Below are 17827 nucleotides of genomic sequence, written 5' to 3'. Positions count from 1 at the left end.
AAGCCCCCCAGTGCAGCTTCTTTTCTGCTTCAGCAAGGACAGATACCTACGGTCTGAGGGCTCCTGGCCTCTTGCAAGCTGACCTTGTGTAATTTCCTCTATTTACATTTGGCCAGCACTGGCCTCATTGACTACAAGAGTTTATACAGCCCCTTTGGAGAGGAATACCAAGGATTGCTGAGGCACGTCCTGCCCCACATTCTCCTGTTTACTGTGCTGTTAAATGGATGTACAGTGCTACTGAATAAATATGTCCTTATCCTATTTTGTTCTGGCTTTAATGCCTTTGTACCAGGATAACAGAGAAGGTCACAGGCAATTAATTTAAACCAGGTGGGAAAAACGACTCTTTAAAATCTCTCTGTTCAGGGAGACATCTGATAGTGCTCCGGTTAAATGTGCTTTTATTTACGTGAACTGTGTGCAGGCTTTGTAACGCCTTTTTTTTGGGGGGTGGGGGGTTTGAGGAAACTGTTGCAAATAATGTTTGTTCACTGCTGTAAACCAGCCAGGGTGGAATTTGGAGGCAGATTATCTTCCCTGGACTTTGGTGCTGGCGTCCAAGCCTGCTCTGCTCGCATGCACTGCTCACCTCTGCTCCGGGATTTTTGCAACCAGAATGGAAACAGCTTGTTCTGAACACACACACATCAGTGTCGTGATGATTCCCTCGGCAAGCAGAGCGTTTATTTGCAATCCTAATGCATGCAGTGGTATTTGGGACGTGGCAGCGCTGCTGCTCGTAGGGTTTGGGCATGCTGGGCAGCGTGAGCAGGGAAGGGCGTATCAAGAAATTAGGTTTGAGGGAGAGAAAATTGCTCTAATCTGCTATTTAGTGGCTTTTGGGTTGGTTGTTTTTTGTTTGGTTGTTTTTTTTCTTTTTTAAGTGGATTTTTCTGATAGGCGAGTTGCTCAGCCTGGCACGGAGGAAGCATTCAGCAATTCAGGCATGATAAAATAATTACATGATTGCGTGCTCCAGGAAGACACGAGGGGAACGCTCCCAAGTGCCACCAGCTCAGGCAGCACTCAGGAGAAGAAAAGGCTCCCTCTTAATCAGGGCTCCCGGGGTGAGGGTTTACAAGAGCACCCTTGAGGTCAGCACTAATCCACAGCTTGCAGGCAGCTCATTTTAAGGAGCTGGGATTGCCCAACTTGCAGGGAAAGCCACTTCAGGCTGGAGGAGTGGCATGTGACAGCTTCCCACAATAAACCCCGGGATGGAGAAGAGGGAGAGGAGAAGTTTCTTCACCGTGTTTATTACTTAAAAAAAAAAAAAAAAGGGGGGGGGAAGAAAATAGAGGAGAGAAAAAAAAAACCAAAAAAAAAAGAAAAAGTTTATTGCAAATCTCAGTGTTTAAGAGTATTTCCAGAGTCCACTCGGTAACGTTACAAACGAATCAGTAAATCCTGCTTGTGCTGTGCCCTCACACACACACACTCACCACTCGCTCCCCTGCTCGTGCTGCCACGCAGACAGAACAGAAACGGACTGTGAGGTCAGTGACAAACGGAGTATTTGATCTGTATTGGAAACTTGGTTAAAATAAAAAAAAAAAAAAAAAAACAAAACAACCAACCAAACTAAATACAGTAGAACCTCGCGAATCTGCAGAACAGGGAGCTTCCACACACACGCAAAACCTGGAGGCCTTATTCCACTTCCAAGCAGTTGTAATAGCAAAGTGCTGTAGTGAGGTCTCGTATCACAAAGACTTCAATAACCTTACAAGGATAGGCTACAGAACATTTACCAAAAACGCTTGAAGTATCATAAATTAACAATAAATTAAAAGTACATCGTAATGCAACGTGGTTATTTGTTCACTGATCACTGGTTCACACAACTCTAGTTCTCTGTAAGGGATCTTCCAGTCCTGGGTGCAATGCAGCGAGGTTCTGCTGGCCGTGATAAAGTGCTGAGGCAGAGGAAGGACACGAGACCGCAGGTCCCGGGCAGTGAGGATGAATTGCTCCAGCCACTTGGTTGCAAGAGTGCCTGTTTCTTCTTTTTTTTTTTTTTTTTCCTTTTTCTTCTTCTTCTTTTTTTTTTTTTTTTTTTTTTTAATCTTTTTAAATTTTTTTTTTTGGACATCTAAGACAGAAAAAACAAATCAAGCACCTTCCCAAAAAAAGAGGTTGTTCTTTTTTCTTTTACAGATTGTCCCACGTTTCTATGGCTGGTAAAACACAGACAGGTCAGCGTAGCAGTTAATGGATGATGACACTTCCACTTAAGTACACAGAAATGGTGGTTTGGAGTATTTTTTTTTTTTTCCCCCAAACCAGAACAGACTTGTTTGATTTGTCCCCCTGAGTTGCCTAGAGGCGAGAAGATGCATATAGGTGGGGTAAGCAAGCTCGTGCCATTGCGAGCAGGAATCTCTCCTGTTAAGACTGAATGAACAGCTCAAACGTTGTCTTTTACCCTTCCCTTCGTGCACAGGCTCCACTTCATTTCTCACTGAAGTCAGCAGCAAGAAATAAAAAAAGCCCCTTGCTGACTTGAGGGGAGAGCTGGGGAAGGGGGTGCAGCTCAGCCCCAGCACCCCGTGGCTGGCAGGGGTGGGGAGCAGTGAGAGGGGAAGGTCCTGGGGGGGCCACAGGCAGCTGGGGCTGCAGCAGAGATTTCCTGGTGCACCTGTGAGCCAAGGTTTCGGGTACATTAAGACATCCTGGGCCAAATCCTCCCTGCGGGGTGGGCTGGTTCTGGCAGCTGTGCCAGGTCCGTGGCACCAGCTGAGCCTTTTTCCATGGAAAGAGATGCTGGATCTGTAGTTACTTGTTTTTGTTTTTTTAAAAATAACTGGGTTACTTAAGACTTACCTATTAAAAACAGCTACACTTTATGCTGTAAGAGTCATTTTCCCAACAATTTCACAAGCAATACAAGATAGGCATTGAAGAGATTGATGTAAAGACAGCTTTCCGTTATGCAGAAGATCATTTTTCCTCTCCAGTTATTTAAGCTAACCTCCTTTAACAATCTCAGAATAAATTAATAAATACTAGTTAAATTAGAAACAGTACATCAGGTCTGACTATTGACAGAAAACAGTTCTAAGGATCCCAGTCAGGAGAAGAAAAATGATCTTATGAAATATGTGCAGTAATAACTGGCCATAAAGACACAGGGAGCCTTTGATTTCCCAGCATTTGTGACATTCAAGTTAAGATCATTAGCAATGGTTTCTAATTGTCAGCTACCTAGCCTAGCCTCCTCCTCCTCCAAGCTAAAAAGTGAGTCTGTATCCCTCCAGAAGAAGATTCAGTTGGCTACTGGTGGTGGATGAAATGCTCCAGTTCATATCATTGGGTCTGTGTGGAATTTGTGGTAGGGGATGGCTGACAGTCAGAGGCTGAGCTGCTTCTGCTGTTGCTGTTGTCAGTATTGATGGGATCAGTTGGAATTTTACCTATGCTTGTTATCAGGAAAGCAAGTGTGCATCACATCTTCATGCTAGAAAGAAGTTGTTCTTATGTGACTATCCGTATTTTCTATGGAGCTTTCCATTGTTGGTTAAAAAAGTTCTGTCTAATATTTAAAATAAAAATGGTTGGTAGCAACTGTTCACATTTAAAATTTCACATTCCCTTTAGAATGGACTTTTAAAACGTGGAGCAGAGCTGACATTTCCCCCAGCCTTACACTGAGTACATTAGATGGAGAAGGAACAGGGTTTTTTATACCACGCTGTCGGAGCCTTTTCCTGAATTTTCTGCTTTTCCAATATCCATGTCTATAAAGTCATCTGGTAGTTCTGGTGCTGGCCCTGCCGTGCTCTCCTCCACCTGCTGCTGCTGCTGCTCTCGGTGGTGGTGGTGGCACAGCCCAGTCTTGCACGGCCTCACCAGGGCCAGAAACACGGCCCCCAGGACCATGCCAGCAGCACAGGAGTAGAAGGCTGAGCTGTAGTTCTTTGTCGTATCCACTAAGACACCTAGAAAAAAAACATTTACAGCAGTTAGCCACAGCCCTCTCCCCCCCTGCCCTGCTCTCCCCTCCTGTAGGGTTTTAATCTGCATTTTATCTGCATTCAAAACTCGGTGACAATGTGATGCCACGTTAGAAAAGTAAATCCATTGTGTTCTGGGGTACACAGTGTCATGTTCTGGCGAGGCAGAAGCCCCTGGGCACCGCAGGGATGCTGAGCCCGAGATGCAGCAGGCATCTGTTTGTTGTGCCAGACTTCACCTTCCTGCAGTGCGTGGCACAGGCACAGCGAGAGGGATTCGCCTCTGCTTGTGCCTGAAGTGATGCCAGGTTTGGGTTTCTAACAGGAGCAGGGTAGCACTGCAGTATTTCCCTTCCCTCTGAGGTTCCTCAGTGCCTCATCCGTGGGACTCTGCAGAGCTGCATTGCAGTCTTCTGGCTCTGGGAGACTCCCAGTAGTGTTTGCAGGGATTTTAGGGGAGTGCTGTGATTAGTGCTGCCAGAATACCTTCTAGACAGGCATCAGCACCAACAGCTGCCAAACATCTCCACAACAAAATCAAGACCCGAGTTTGTGTTACCTGCAAGGGGTGGTCCAGCCAACCCAGCTAAGCTTTGAATGAAGACGTAGACTCCAGCTGCAGAGGACATCCTCTCGATGCCAACCACGTCGTCCTCAGCCAGGAGGGGAATATGTGTGCCCGCCACGGTGCCGAGCATGAACCCAAAATAAACGCTACATATCATCAAGCCCCAGAATCCAGAGGCAAAGGGGAAGGCAACCAGCGCTACCGACAGCAGGATGACACAGATGAGCTCGATGTAGATCTTGCGGATCGGCTTCTTGTTGAGAACCCAGCCTGCAAAAATCCTGCCAAAGACCTCGGCGATGGCCATGGCTGACAGGATGTAGGCAGAGTGGTCTTTGCCGATGCCCAGGCTGCGGCTCAGGGGGATGATGTAGAGGGAGGGAGCGAAGAAGCCCAGGGTTGCAAACAGGCCAAAGAATGCATAACAGATAAAGCTATAGTCTCTCATCACAGAGAAGTCCAGTAGTTTGGTTTTTGGTTCTGGAGGGGTGCTGTTATTTTCTACGGGATTCTGTCCGTGTTGCTTTGGTTCTTCACTTTTCGGCTCTGCTTTGGTTTTTCCAGGCACATTGCTGGGTGAGGTAGTTATATCGACTCCTGAGTCTATGGACTCTATTGAGGTGCATGTTTGCTCGTTTTCAAGCATGTACTTTGTCTCCGTGGACTCCTCTGGAGGCTGTGCTTTCGCTTCTTCCTGCTCTCTGATGACGATGGGGCGCAGCAGCGATCCGCAGGCGGTGATGCCGAGCTGCAGCACCCCGACAGAAAGCATGCTGTACCTCCAGCCAATCTGCTCCTTCAGGGCCGTGATTGCTGAGGGGAGAGGAGAAGTGTAACTGGGAAAGCCGGTAGTTACACCAAGGAATTGAATTTACAGCCAGGGAAGGGACTGGAGATTCCACTGGAGGGTTCCAGGCACTTCTCAAAAATGCTGAGCAGGGGTCCCTCCTACCCAGGGGTCTGGCATCCACATTCCTCCCCTCTGCTGCAGCACACAGAAGCTAAAAGCTGTGTTTACCACCTGGCTAGCAGATGCCACCCTCTAGGTAGCCTCTTTTGAGGTCTCAGCAAGTTTAGGGACAAAGGGGGTATTGTTTTTAGTGAAGGAGAACAAACTCAGTGCGTGAGTTTCCTTTCTCAGCTGCCCCCACCCTGAAACCAACTAGCAGAGGAAGTCTCTTCGTTCTGCTCAAAGGTGCACGTCACTGCTTAATTACCAGCCTTCAATTGCACCCAAAGCAGCTTTGCAGTGGGTATTAGCCCAGAGCACAGCAGACCACATAAACCTCCAAGGGCAGGAGGTGACAGGGCCGTGATGCCTGGGGACAGGTCCCCAAAAGGCTGGAGCACTTTGGCAGCCGGTGCTGAGCTCAAGCCCAGTAACCTTTAGGAGCAGTTCTGTGCACTGTGTGTGTTTTAAATAGCTGAAGTTTCTCGGGCTTATTTTTAGCCTGCCAGATCTATATAGGGAGCCCGGCGGGCTGAGTATCAGCCAGGCATGTCCTGCCCTGGCACATGGCACTGGGGGGGCTCGGGCAGTGTCATACTCGTCCCCAGGACTGCTTGTCACTCTGCCTGCTGGGTGCCACGGGCATGTGAGCAACCACTTGTGGGCACCGACTTAGCCTCTGGCTGTTTGCCTGGGGAAGGGATGGCAGCAGCTTTGTGTTTTTGGCACGTGGGCACCGTACCTGGTGCGAAGGAGAAGACAGCGAAACATTCCCCTGTCGATGCCACCGCTGTGACCAGCGAGCGCCTTTTGTCAAAATACTGAGATAAAATGGTGACAGTCGGGAGGAAGGAGAGGCAGTATCCCAGGCCTGTGAATAAATGCCAAAAATTGCCATAACAACAAGTAAAGGAGGGGGAAACACCGATGCAAGAACACGTTAAGTCGGCTTTCCCGGTGGTCATTACAGTATCATTTCGGCCAACTCAGCAAGTCACCCTGGAAGAAAATCATTGGGGAAACCAGAATGTTATTTTTTTGTAAATTGGAGGAGGGAAAGAAAATAAAAAAAAAAAAAAAAGAAAAAAGGAAAGTAAAAACCCACACCAAAAGACCCAGCCTCCCAAACCTACTAGATAATGCTTCTGCTCCCAAACAGCCAGCGGGGTCCACCTTGAGGACCTCATCTGCTTAAAGTATTTGAGCCTGTAGCAAGTGTTTCCCTAAGCAAGGCAAGCTCCTGGCCATAGACATGAACAGGACGCCCAGGCCAGGCTGGAGAGGGGAGAAAGTAGCAGGAGAAGAAACCAGAGACAGAGACAGTGTTAGAGGATTTGATCCCGGGCGCAGCTTTGGCTCCCCCAGCAATCCCAGCCCATCAGAAGCTCTCGGTGTGAGCGCAGGGCTGACTCCAGGCTGGTGCCCGGGCTGGGACAGGGCAGAAAGCCAAGGCTGGGGCTCATCCCCGCTGCGGGATCAGCTCAGGAGGGGCAGCAGCACCAAGCACACCCCGTGGCTGGAGGGAGGGAGCGCAGAGCGTGGCAGGCAGGGGGCAGGACGGGCACTCACCGGAGACGATGCCGATGGTGATGTACATGTCCACCACGCTGCGGGCGAAGGACGCGATGACCATGCCGGCACTGACCAGCAGCCCCCCGGCCATCACCACCAGGCGGTGGCCGAAGCGGTTGCTGAGGACCGTGGACAGAGGAGCTGGAGAGGGAGAGAGCCGTGGTCAACACCCACCTCAACAACTTCACAGCCGCCATCTCCTGCAGAGGCTCTTGTCGTGCTCCTGCCCGGGTCCCCGTGAGGTGCCACCTCCCTGCACAGCACAGCACCACCCTGGAGCCACCCTCGGAGCACTGCACAGCTCACAGCATTTAGGACATGCTAAAAAATCACCAGAACAGACTTTAAGACGAGCACGTGGAAGCCTGGGACAAATTTCCAGCCACATGCTCAGACACCACTAGATTTCAGCAAGGCTCAAATTATTTCTAATCCTATTTACTGCAGGGTGAAAAGGCTTGAAAACTGGTTTAGGTTTGAAAACTGTGGTTTTTGCCCCTTGCTGGTGAGACCTGAACAACTGGATCAGGCTCAGTGACACGGACCGTGTCCCTGCTCCACCCACGGACAAAAGTTGGGACTGCCAGGCTGAGACAGACATTTCTTGAGGAGCAGTTGAGGAGCAGCCTCTGAGCTTTATGGCCGTGATTTAATTTATAATGGAGCTATTAGAGGCACGAAAGTCACAGGTGCCAGGTCCTTGCATGCTGAGTCAGCAGCACCGCTGCCCCTTGCACCTGCACCGAGCGCCAGCTCCTCTTACCTGTGAAAGTCTGTACAAACACACATATGGATATTATCCAGGATATCCTGCTGTTGGTTTCGTCAAAGCTTTCCATCAGGTCGTTAAAGAAGACTCCAAATGATTTTATGATGCCGTATGTCAGGGCTTCCACAACAAAGAACGCAAAAGCGACTGTCCAGCCCCATCCTCCGTCAGGCACTTTAGTATAAAAGTTTGCAGAGGTGCACGGCATCTTTACAGCTTTGACCGTCATTTTGGATCTGGGAAAAGAGGGGAGAGGGAGCCAGGCATTATTTTAAGCTGAATTTTGCTGGAAGAGGCACATTCTGGGAGCTGTAGCACCCCCTAAGGCACCGTGAGCCGGACCCTGTGCTGCTGTGAGGGATTAAGTGTGAGAGTTGGGCTGATGTTTCTGCCTCTGTCCCTCCGTGGGCTCCTTCCTGAGCCCAGCAGCAGAAACTCTCGGCTCAGCAGCCGGGCGAGCTGTTCCCAGCAGCCAAGCCCGGGAGCCTGGAGCTGTCATCTGTGTGTCGGTGCATGGGGGCGGATGGATGCAGTTCGTGAAAGATCCACCGCGGAGCCAAGCGCGGGCTGGGCTGGTGGAGCTGCAGGAACCCCGGGCCACCCATCCTCCCCAGCCTGGCTGTCCCCAAAATGGCAGCTCTAGGCTGCCCACACCTCAAAACAGGGAGTGGGGACGCCTCTGCTGCCACCAGCTCCCCTGCAGCCCTTGGCACCACTGCCACCCCCCAGGGCAGGGGGGCTGGATGGGGTCACCCCATAAGGCATGGGGTGTCCTCAGCCCTGCCCAGTGTCACCCAGGGCTCTTCTGGGGGTGGCTTTGGTCCCACATGGAGGTCCCCAGCACTGCCACCACTGCACAAGGGGGACAGCGCGGGTGTCACAGTCGGGGGAGGACACTCTGCTGGGGTCACTGCCACACCCGCACAGGGGGGACAGTAGCAGGGTTACAGTCCTGGCCTCACTGCCACACCTGTACGGGAGTCTGCTGTGCCAGGGTCAGCACCACACCTGTGCAGGGGGACACTGCCGGGGTCACTGTCACACCTGCATAGGGGGAGCACTGAGCCGAGGCCACTGCACCACCACAGCTGTGCAGGGGGACAGTGACAGGATCACCTGCACTGGGGATCTGTCCTGGGCTCACTGTCACACCTGCAGGGGGGTCAGCTGTGCCATGGTCACTGCCACACCTGTGCAGGGGGACAGTGCTGGGGTCACTGCCACACCTGCAGGAGGGTCAGCTGTGCCATGGTCACTGCCACACCTGTGCAGGGGGACAGTGCTGGGGTCACCGCCACACCTGTGCAGCGGGACAGTGCTGGGGTCACCGGCACAGCCGCGTGTGGGGTGCCAGTGCCAGAGTGGCCACTGCAGGACAGAGCGCGGGGTCAGCCCCGGGTGGCGCTGGGTCCCCGCAGCCGGCCCGGGCTGGCAGCGAGCGGTGGCCGTGGGCTACCGCCCCTTGTGCCGCCCCGTCCCGCCCGGACCTGCGGCTCGGGCCGTGCGCTCCCCCCGCGCCGCCGTCCCCGGCAGCCACCACCGAGGCATTTCCCTCCTCCATTTTAGACTCGGCTCCTCGGCACCACCGCGTTCAGGGCACGGAGAGCCCGGGCGAGCCCGGCCGAGCCGCCCCAGCCCACCGCGGAACTTCGCACGGCGGAGCAGGCGAGTGCGCGGCACCGGCCCCGCGGCGGCTCGGCCGAGCTGCGAACCCACCCGAGGGGTCCCCGAGAGGGGCAGGGGGGGTCCCCGTGCCCCGCAGCCCCTCCTGCGGTGCCGCATGGCGAGTGCGCGGCTCCCGGGGGATCCTCTCGGCCAGGGATGGAGCGAGGCGTGGGCTCCTGCATCCCTGCGGTGCTGCCGCTGCTGCAGCCGGGCAGGGCGAGGGGCACGGGCGGGACCCCCGAAGTTTGTGGGAAGTGCCTGGAGACCCCTCCCGAGAGAGAGGGGACGGGGCTGCCATGAATTCCTGTGTCACTGCACGGGGAATAGGGGGGAAAAAGCAGATCAGGAGGAAGCACGCTTAGGGAACAGTAAAAAGAAAAAAAAAAATAAGGAAAGGAAAAACAACCCAGCGAAACGGCAAACCTAGGCGTATGTTTTGTGCATTTAAAGATTAAAAGAAATAATGATGGCGGGGGAAAAAATTGAAGAAGCCGGAGCGCAGGGGCCCGGCGTGGCCCCCCCTTCCCTGCATCACTTTCCCAACATTTCAGCCCTGATTCCTGCATCGCCGGGGCCGCGGGCTAAAAATACAGGGATGCAGGCGAAGGGGAGGTGGGGAAGGAAAACGCTGGAAAAATGAAAAAATATTGTTAAAAAGCGCCCCAAAAGAGTGGGGGAAAAAAAAAAAACAACATAAAAAAGGGAAACAAAGCCCTCCCCCACCCAGCTCCCCCGGAATCCCCGGGCGGGAGCCCCCACTCACCCGGTGCTGCGGCGGGGTCAGGGGCTGCCCATGGCCCGGGAGGGCGAGCGGGCGACCCTCGGCGAGGAGGCGGCCCCGCTGCCCGCCGGCCTCCGGCCGCTGCTGCTCCCGCTGCCCGCGGCGGCGGCTGCTGCTGCTCGGTGCTCGCTCGCAGCCCTTTTATACCGGCTGGAGCCGGTCTCCGCCGGCGGCTCCGCAGCGCCCATGTGCGCGGCGCCGGGCCCGGCTCGCCCAGCGGCGGCACCGCGTGTGCGGGAGGGGCGGTGCAGCGGCCGGAGCGGGGCGGCCCCGCGGGGCTCCCGCAGCCCCCCGGCAGCCCCCGCTGAACCGCACCTGCCCCGCACGGGCCGCTCCGGCAGGTGCCGGGCTGCCCCCGCCCCAGCGGGGTCCGGAGCATCCCCGCGCTGGGCTCGCAGGGGGTGCGGGTGGGATGGGGTAGGATGCAGGTGGAATAGGGTGGGATGCGGGTGGAATAGGGTGGGATGCGGGTGGGATAGGGTGGGATGAGGTGAGATGGGGTGGGATGCGGGTGGGATGGGGTGGGATGCGGGTGGGATGGAGTAGGATGGTGTGGGATGCAGGTGGGATGGGGTGGGATGCGGGTGGGATGGAGTAGGATGGTGTGGGATGCAGGTGGGATGGGGTGGGATGCGGGTGGGATGGAGTAGGATGGTGTGGGATGCAGGTGGGATGGGGTAGGATGGGTAGGATGGTGTGGGATGGGGTAGGATGGGATGGGATGGAGTAGGATGGGGTGGGATGGGGTAGGATGCAGGTGGGATGGGATGGGATGCGGGTTGGATGGGATGGGATGGGATGGGGTAGGATGCCGGTGGGATGGGATGGGATGGGGTAGGATGCCGGTGGGATGCGGGAACCCCTCCCACTCACGGTGCTGGTTCTAGGGGTGGCACAGAGTGTTTGTCCCCTCCGAACTTTGGGTTCTGTGTTAGGGGAAATATGCCCTTTGTATTTTTCAGGACAAAACATCTCCTTTAGCTGCATTTCTAGGGAAAAAGCATCGCTCTTGGTTGTATTTTTAGGGGAACCCTGTCCCTTAGCTGTCCCTTAGCTGTATTTTTATGGAAAACATCTCCTTTAGTTGCATTCCTAGGGAAAAACATCTCCCTCAGATTTTTTAGGGGAAACTGTCTCTGTCAGTTGCATTTCTGGGGGAAACATCTCCCTTGGCTGTTTTTTTGGGGGGAAATCATCTCCTTTAGCTGAACTTTTAGGGCAAAATGTGCCCTTTTGTTGCATTTTTAGGGAAAAACATTTCACTTAGTTGCATTTTTTTAGGGAAAAACCTGTCCCTTGGTTGAATTCTAAGGGGAAGATGTTTCCATTGGTTGCATTTCTAGGGGAAGCCAACTTAGTTGCATTTTTAAGGGAGAACATGTCCTTTATGTAGGAAGCTTAAAAAGTAGGGATTTGTGAGTCAAGCAAAGCAGGACAGACCGACTCACCACCTACAGGGATGGAGAGGGAGGGAGCAGGGGTGCAGTTGTCCTAAAATCACAGAACATCCTGAGCTGGAAGGGATCATTGAGTCCAACCCCTAGCCCTGTACAGACACCCCAAAAATCCCACACTGTCCTTGAGAGCATTGTCCAAACTCTCTTGGAGCTCTGGCAGTCTCAGCTCACTGCTGCATCCTGCTCCTGTTCTCTGCTGGGCACAGATGGATGCTGCCAGGAGAATTTGGAATCTTGCATCATTCTTTGTGACTTGTGGGCCAGTGACTTCTGCCTGCAGGGAAGAGCAGAGGGGTCAGAGTGGGTGGGTGGCCACACCTCTCCTCACCTGCCCTCCTGGGATCTGCCCCCTGTGCTGGCCCAGGACCCCACCACAGTGTGCTGGGTTAATGTGGAACCTGCTGGTCCTGATTCATACCCCTGGAAAAAGGTTAAAATGTTCCTGCACTGCAAGGGCTGCTGGGTTTGGTTTGGCCAGAGTCCCTTCTGCTGCTTTTCCCCTCTGCTGCTTTTCCCTTCCCTTGCCCCAGTGGGATTGCTGGTGGGACAACACAGCCAAGGGCAGCAGGTAGTTGGGGCAAAATTCTCCAGATTCCCCAAAATGAGGCAAATGGTTGCTTTTCCTCAGGAACTTTGGGAAAGCAGCTGCTGGTTTCTCTTGGCAATGCTGCCCCAACAGCTGCTGCTTCCAGCAAGAGCTGGTGCTCTCAGAGAGGTTTCAGCAGCTTCACTCCTCACAGTCCCCTCCTGAACAAGCTGAAATCCATCAGAAATCCATCAGAAATCTGGGTACTCAGCCATGAGAGTGCTCCCTGTGTGTGCTTGAGAGCCTCCTATCTCCCTGTGCCTTAGGAAAACCCTTTCCTCTGAGGGAACCTTTGAGGTGGGCGTCCTTTATCCCTGCCCTGCCTTTCAGGGCTACAGATAAAGGGTGAGCACCCCTCTGGCCTTGCAGAGCCAATATCCCGTTATACAAATTTTTCCTTGGGAATGGGTCACCCTCCCCGTGCTGAAATTCTTCCTGGTAGCGACAGTGGTTGTGGGACAACAAAAGAGGTTTATGCCTCCAGGGGAGGAATAGGAATGCAAATATCTTTGGCATGAAAAACCCAAAGCGATTTTCTTCTTGGTATTTCTTGTCAGTACTTTGCATCTGTCTCTGCCTCACCTTGCCATTCCTTTCCTTTGGGCTCTCCAAGAGCAATAAGGCTTTGGGGAGCCATGGGGGCTGCAGGGGCCCTGTGGGGGGACAGGGATGGTGGCTGCAGCCTCTCCAACCCAGAGCTTCCCAGCCCCACTGTAAAACCCTTTCCCCCCATGTTTTTTTGCCCACTTTGGGGAGATTTCCCTGCTGCTTGGCTTGGCTGGGATCCTTTTCCCTGGCACATCCATTGTGGGTCTGTCCCGTGCCTGGCAGCGCTTGCACCAGGACGTGCCTCTTCATCATCCCAGGGTCTCCAGCAGCATGGCTGAGTTTTTGAGGGCTCTGTAATCCACAGGGAAGCAGAGCAAGCGTCCTGTCTGTGGGCATAAATCAGCCAGGAGCTGGAAAACAGGGCGGGGAGAGCAGGGGAGCGCGGGCCCCTGTGCTGAGCCGCCGGATGGCTCAGGGACTTCCAGCTCATTTATTCTGCTGGGGTTTGCCCAGCCCTGCTCGGCATGTGAAATGTTTTCTCTGAAAGACCCAGCAGTGAGATGGGTGAAAAACATTCTCCTGTCCCAGGAGCTGGCAGAAATCCTGGTAAATCTGCAGAAGTATGTTTTTGTCGGTGCTGCTTATCCTGTGAGGAGAACTAGTATAAACTATTCCAGTAGAAAACCTTTTCCTGGAATAAAGTCCTGACTGTGTTCAGAGCATTGTCAGGATGGTTGTGCTGGGAATGGAGCTTTGCTGGTAAACATGTCAGCACTGGGGAGGCCCAAAGGGCAGGCACTGAGCTCTTGCCCCTCTGCCCCACGGGCAGACCCCTCACCAGGTACCTGCTGCCCTTCTCTGCTCAAATCAAAATCTCTGTAATCTTAAATTGAAAACAAAACATAGATTTATTTTTCTGCCCCTCGAAAGCCTGTCTGCCCTGCCATCCATCCCCTCCAGGCTGTGGCTGGACATTCCCCAATGGGGTCAGCACCAAGAGCCTCACCATGGGGATATGTCCCCATCCCATGTCACTCAGCAGCTGTGGGGCCAGCACAGCCTGAGCCATCACTTCTGCTTGCCTGCCTCAGTTTCCCTGACCCCAGCTGGCACAAGGAGCTCCTGGAGTTGTGCTGGATAACAGCAGGTACCCACTCTGGTTTGAATTTCTCATCCCTTGCTGTGTCATTTTCTCTCTGCTCCTCGTGGCCAGGATGGGGATCCTGCTGGGACTTTGAGCAGGGCCACTGGGTGGGTTTGGGCTGGAGATCAGAGCTGGGGCAGCCTGGGTGGGTTGTGAGCCCTGGCAGCTGGCGGGGGGTAGCTCAGCACAGCTGGGTGTGCTTCAAAGGGCGTCAGGTTTTTCTGGGCTGCAGCCACTGCTTTGCTCTCCAGGCAGGCGTGAAAATGTGAAAGAATGTGAAAAATGTGAAAATGATCGTGCTGGCCCCAAGATTTGTAAACTTTCTGGTTAATGTGTAATAAATACATGACACAGATACTGCCAGTGCTGTGAGGGTGACCCCTCTGTGGTGGCACTGCCAGCAGTGACATCCCAGAGAGGCATCTCCCCTCCTCTACACCACGGCCAGCCCTGGGGTGTCCTGCTTGGAGAGACTTTGGGGCTTTTCTAAACTGGTTTATCTGGTTTGGACGTCTCCAGGTTCCTGTGAGCTGCCTTGCCTGCCTTGCAAAAGGCAGGTTATTTATTTGTTCAGTCCTCCCCTGGTCCAAGGTGCGTGCTGCTTGGCTCAGGTGTGCCGTGTCCAGCTGAGGAGCACGCTGCCAGCGCCGGTTATCCAGAGCCCTTGGATGCTGGGAGTGATTCCTCCCAGGTAGCTCATCCAGCTGTAGCCACCTGTGCAGCATTTCCTGCTTGGCACAAGGCGAGGTGCAATGTTCCTGCCATAGGCAGCCTGGGGAATCTCTCCTGAGTAATTTTTATTTTTGCAAAATTAGCTGAAAGTTGGTGGGTCAGCTCAGGGTGGGTCTGGCTGCAGCAAAGCTGGAGGGGAGCAGAGGTGAACAGGGGCTGGGATTTATCCTCCCACCTCCTCCGGGGGGACGTGCACAGCCCGGACTCACCCGGGAATTTGAGCTGAAAAGGGTCCAGAGAGGGCTCAGAGTGCAGAGAAGTTGATGCCAAGGGATGGCCACACACTCATGGATGTGGTCTGGATGTGGACATTCCACGGGCTGTGTTCTACCTCACCTTCAAACGCCCTGTGAGCATCAGGGATCAGGAAGTTTTGTCTGATGCTAATGCATGAATTTCAGCCTCAGATGACTTTCCCTGTAATTTAGGGAGGAGAGAGTGTCCTTTGAAAATTGTTTGGATTGTTTTTGTTAGCTGTGTCATCCTGGCATCCCTCCCCAGAGTAAATGGAAGGGACAGAATTTGTGGGTTCGGCTGCTTTGAGGTGTGCTGGGTTTTTCTGGGTGGCTGCAGGTGCAGCTGGGGGGTCCCTGGGGCACGCTGTGGGGTGCAGAGGCAGCCCTCAGGAGCAGGACTGGGATGATGCTGCTGGGAGGATGTTTGGAGAGGCTGGGATTTGGCACAGACACCACAGCTCAGCCTGGGAGGGGCTGGGAGCTGCTGGGTGCCAGCGGAGGTGCCAGAGGGCAGGATTAGGTGGTGTGTCTTCCCAGAAAGACTGAACACCAACTGCATGAGGAGTTGTTGCAATTTTGTTTTTGCACAAACCCCAGGTCTAGCACATGGTGATATCCTGCTCTATTGTGGAGATTCCCAGGCAGGGGACTGGCATGGGACTGGGATGGGACTGGGATAGGATTGGGATGAAGTCCCCATCCATGAAGAAATCCAAGGAAATAGCAAAGGAATTTTTGTTTTGAAAGTAAAGGCAACTTAGCTGCCATCAAACGTGTCCAGAGACCTAATCTCGATTGTTGGAGCTGTGGGCATGCAGGAGGGTGCAGAACAGGACCTGAGCTCTTGGGCTTTGTTGGGGCAGGGCTGAGCAGCCTCTCCACAGCTGAGCCCCCTCCTGCAGCTCAGCCCCACCACCCACCACATCCCACCCCCATTAGCTGATGTACCGAGAGCCTCCAGGCTTTATAAATTAACACTCTGGGCTATGAATTATGAATGGAGCCATATCTCTGATCACTGCAATGCTCTGCTGACAGCCCAGGAGCTGCTGATCCAAGTGACAGCCCAAAGCTTTTAAAGATGTGAACAGCAAAACCTGGAAATAATTTACTTTGCAAGCTGCAAAACGCTTGGCCTACAGATGGGGCTCATCGTATTCCCTCTCCTGCCTGTTCCTGTCCTGTTCTTCTCTTTTGTTTCCAAGTATTGCCTTCTCTACTCTCCCTTTCTGTGTTAATGGATGTTGTCCTGCTTGGCTGTGTTGACCATCCCTTGGGAGCTGCATCCCTCATGCCACGTTCCTGCCCCAAGATTGCTGGTACCCACTGGGGACAGCTGGGTCCTGCCATCCCCAGCCCTGGCACAGATCCCCACAGCATCCCCACAGCCAGTGCAGAACTCCTGGTGCAGGACCCAGCGGGATTTTGGCAGATTTCTGCAGCTTCAGCCCCCTTTGGCCATAACTTTGTGTTCAAGACATTGTATTCCACAGCTCCATCTGCTCCGTGGAGCTCTGCCATCGGTCTTTGGAGGCTTTGTCCTTGAACCTTTCCATCTCTGGAGGCCAAATCCTGCCCTAAGCAGCTGGATGTGCTCAATCCTGGGTTTTTTTGCCTTCTGGGTTTGTATGGATTCCTGCTTCCTCACCTCTGGGCAGCTCCCTCCAGCAGCCAGGCTGTGCTCCCTGCTCTGGCAGGAGTGGGGCAGAATTAATTTACACAATGGGCTTCAGACACTTGTCAGTTGTCACAAATGAAGGCAGGGCCCTGTATGTTCTCCTCGTGGGACTGTGCCCCCTGCAGCACTCGGGAGAAAGCCCTTGGCAAGCCAGAGGGAGCACAGGAACAATCCCAGCCTGAGCAGTGGGTGCAGGAAAAGGACCATTGTTATTCCCAGTCCTTTCCAGTCGAGCCATTGGGAACCAGGCAGCAGAACAACTTCAAAGTCAAAGGGTCTGGAGAAGGGGTTTTGCCCTGGTGTCTGGAGGTGTTTTGCCCCAGGCTGGGGTGCAGGAGCACTCCCCACATCCTGACTATTTTGTTCCCCTTGCACAGGGGATGCTCTGACGAGGTGAAGGATGGACTGACAGAGCCCCAGCAGTTTCTTCTCCACCCAGAGACCGAGGGGCTCATCCTGCAGGGAAAGAGCCATTTTTGGACACAAACATCCCTCTGGCTGCAGTGAGGGGAGAGAAGCTGCGAATCGAACCCGCTCCTGGAGGAGAAAATACCGCTTCGGTTTGGTGCCTAATTAGATATTTACCAGGAAGGAAGGAAAGATATAAATAGGGTGACAGTGACTTCAAAGGGTGTTTTTTGACTTCTAAGAATAACACCTTTGCTGGCGCCGATTTCGGGAATATCGGCTGCGCCTGGGTGTGAAAGGCGGAGGAGGTGTCGCAGCTCGGTCGGCAGCCAAGGGAGCAAACCCAGACCCCAGCCCCCGTCCAGCCCCACGGGACCAGCTGAGGAAGGGACAGAGCCCGTGGAAATCTCAGCTGCATCCACAGGGACTCAGCGGGGGCAGTTTGGGGAAGACTGCTGTGGCACCATGGGGACCCCATCCCTGTCCCCGTGGGACACCCTGGTGCTCACCCTGGTGCTGGTGGGACTCTGGGCTCCCTGTGTGGTGAGCAGGCAGCCCAACTTCATCGTCATCCTGGCTGATGATGTGGGCTGGGGGGATCTGGGTGCCAACTGGGCAGAGACGAAGGAGACCCCGCATTTGGACCAGTTGGCTGCCGAAGGAACCAGGTAAAGTCTGTCCCCCTTCCCTGCCCTCACCTGGTTACTGTGTCCTGCAGCACAGGGGAATTCAGCCCTGTGGGACTGGCAGGTGAAGGGGATTTCATTGGTGTGAGTT

The 17827-nt window shown here is 53.8% G+C and overlaps 2 protein-coding genes across 6 annotated transcripts in view; one reads left to right on the top strand and one right to left on the bottom strand.

The window, feature by feature from the left end:
- ARSG (arylsulfatase G) overlaps positions 1-17827 on the top strand; it is a 38903-nt gene that overhangs the window by 3014 nt on the left and 18062 nt on the right. For 2 of the 4 annotated variants that reach the window (XM_014882747.2, XM_088176636.1), the window contains exons 1-2: positions 9341-9479; positions 17020-17718. In XM_014882747.2, the coding sequence (XP_014738233.1) occupies positions 17516-17718 (203 nt within the window). In that variant the 5' untranslated portion in view covers positions 9341-9479; positions 17020-17515. Of the gene's footprint in view, positions 1-9340; positions 9480-11081; positions 17719-17827 lie in introns of those variants that run through there. The other 2 variants (XM_088176637.1, XM_014882745.2) reach the window with 2 other exon arrangements.
- Positions 1317-10447, bottom strand: SLC16A6 (solute carrier family 16 member 6). Of its 2 annotated transcripts, XM_014882748.2 has the most exons (6): positions 10243-10447; positions 7809-8050; positions 7043-7186; positions 6216-6344; positions 4516-5337; positions 1317-3941 (listed from the first exon to the last, which is right to left on the bottom strand). In XM_014882748.2, the coding sequence occupies exons 2-6, from the start codon at positions 8041-8043 to the stop codon at positions 3685-3687; spliced, it is 1587 nt and encodes a 528-aa protein (XP_014738234.2). In that variant the 5' UTR covers positions 8044-8050; positions 10243-10447; the 3' UTR covers positions 1317-3684. The 2 variants fall into 2 exon arrangements, with proteins under 2 accessions (XP_014738234.2, XP_014738235.1); XM_014882749.2 differs by lacking the exons at positions 7809-8050; positions 10243-10447 and having other exon boundaries at positions 6216-6472; positions 7043-7180.

This window comes from Sturnus vulgaris, chromosome 20 (assembly GCF_052056855.1).
Source record: "Sturnus vulgaris isolate bStuVul1 chromosome 20, bStuVul1.hap1, whole genome shotgun sequence".
NCBI classification, from domain to species: Eukaryota; Metazoa; Chordata; class Aves; order Passeriformes; family Sturnidae; genus Sturnus; species Sturnus vulgaris.
The sequence above is the reverse complement of the archived record's forward strand: the minus strand, read 5'-3'. Positions and strand labels throughout refer to the sequence as shown.

Coding starts and splice junctions, on each gene's coding strand:
- SLC16A6 (XM_014882748.2), bottom strand. CDS start 8,043: ATGACGGTCAAAGCTGTAAAGATGCCGTGCACCTCTGCAAACTTTTAT. Junction 7,187..7,808: donor GTTTGTACAGACTTTCACAG/GTAAGAGGAGCT, acceptor CTCCCTCTCCAG/CTCCTCTGTCCACGGTCCTC. Junction 6,345..7,042: donor CACCATCGGCATCGTCTCCG/GTGAGTGCCCGT, acceptor ATTTATTCACAG/GCCTGGGATACTGCCTCTCC.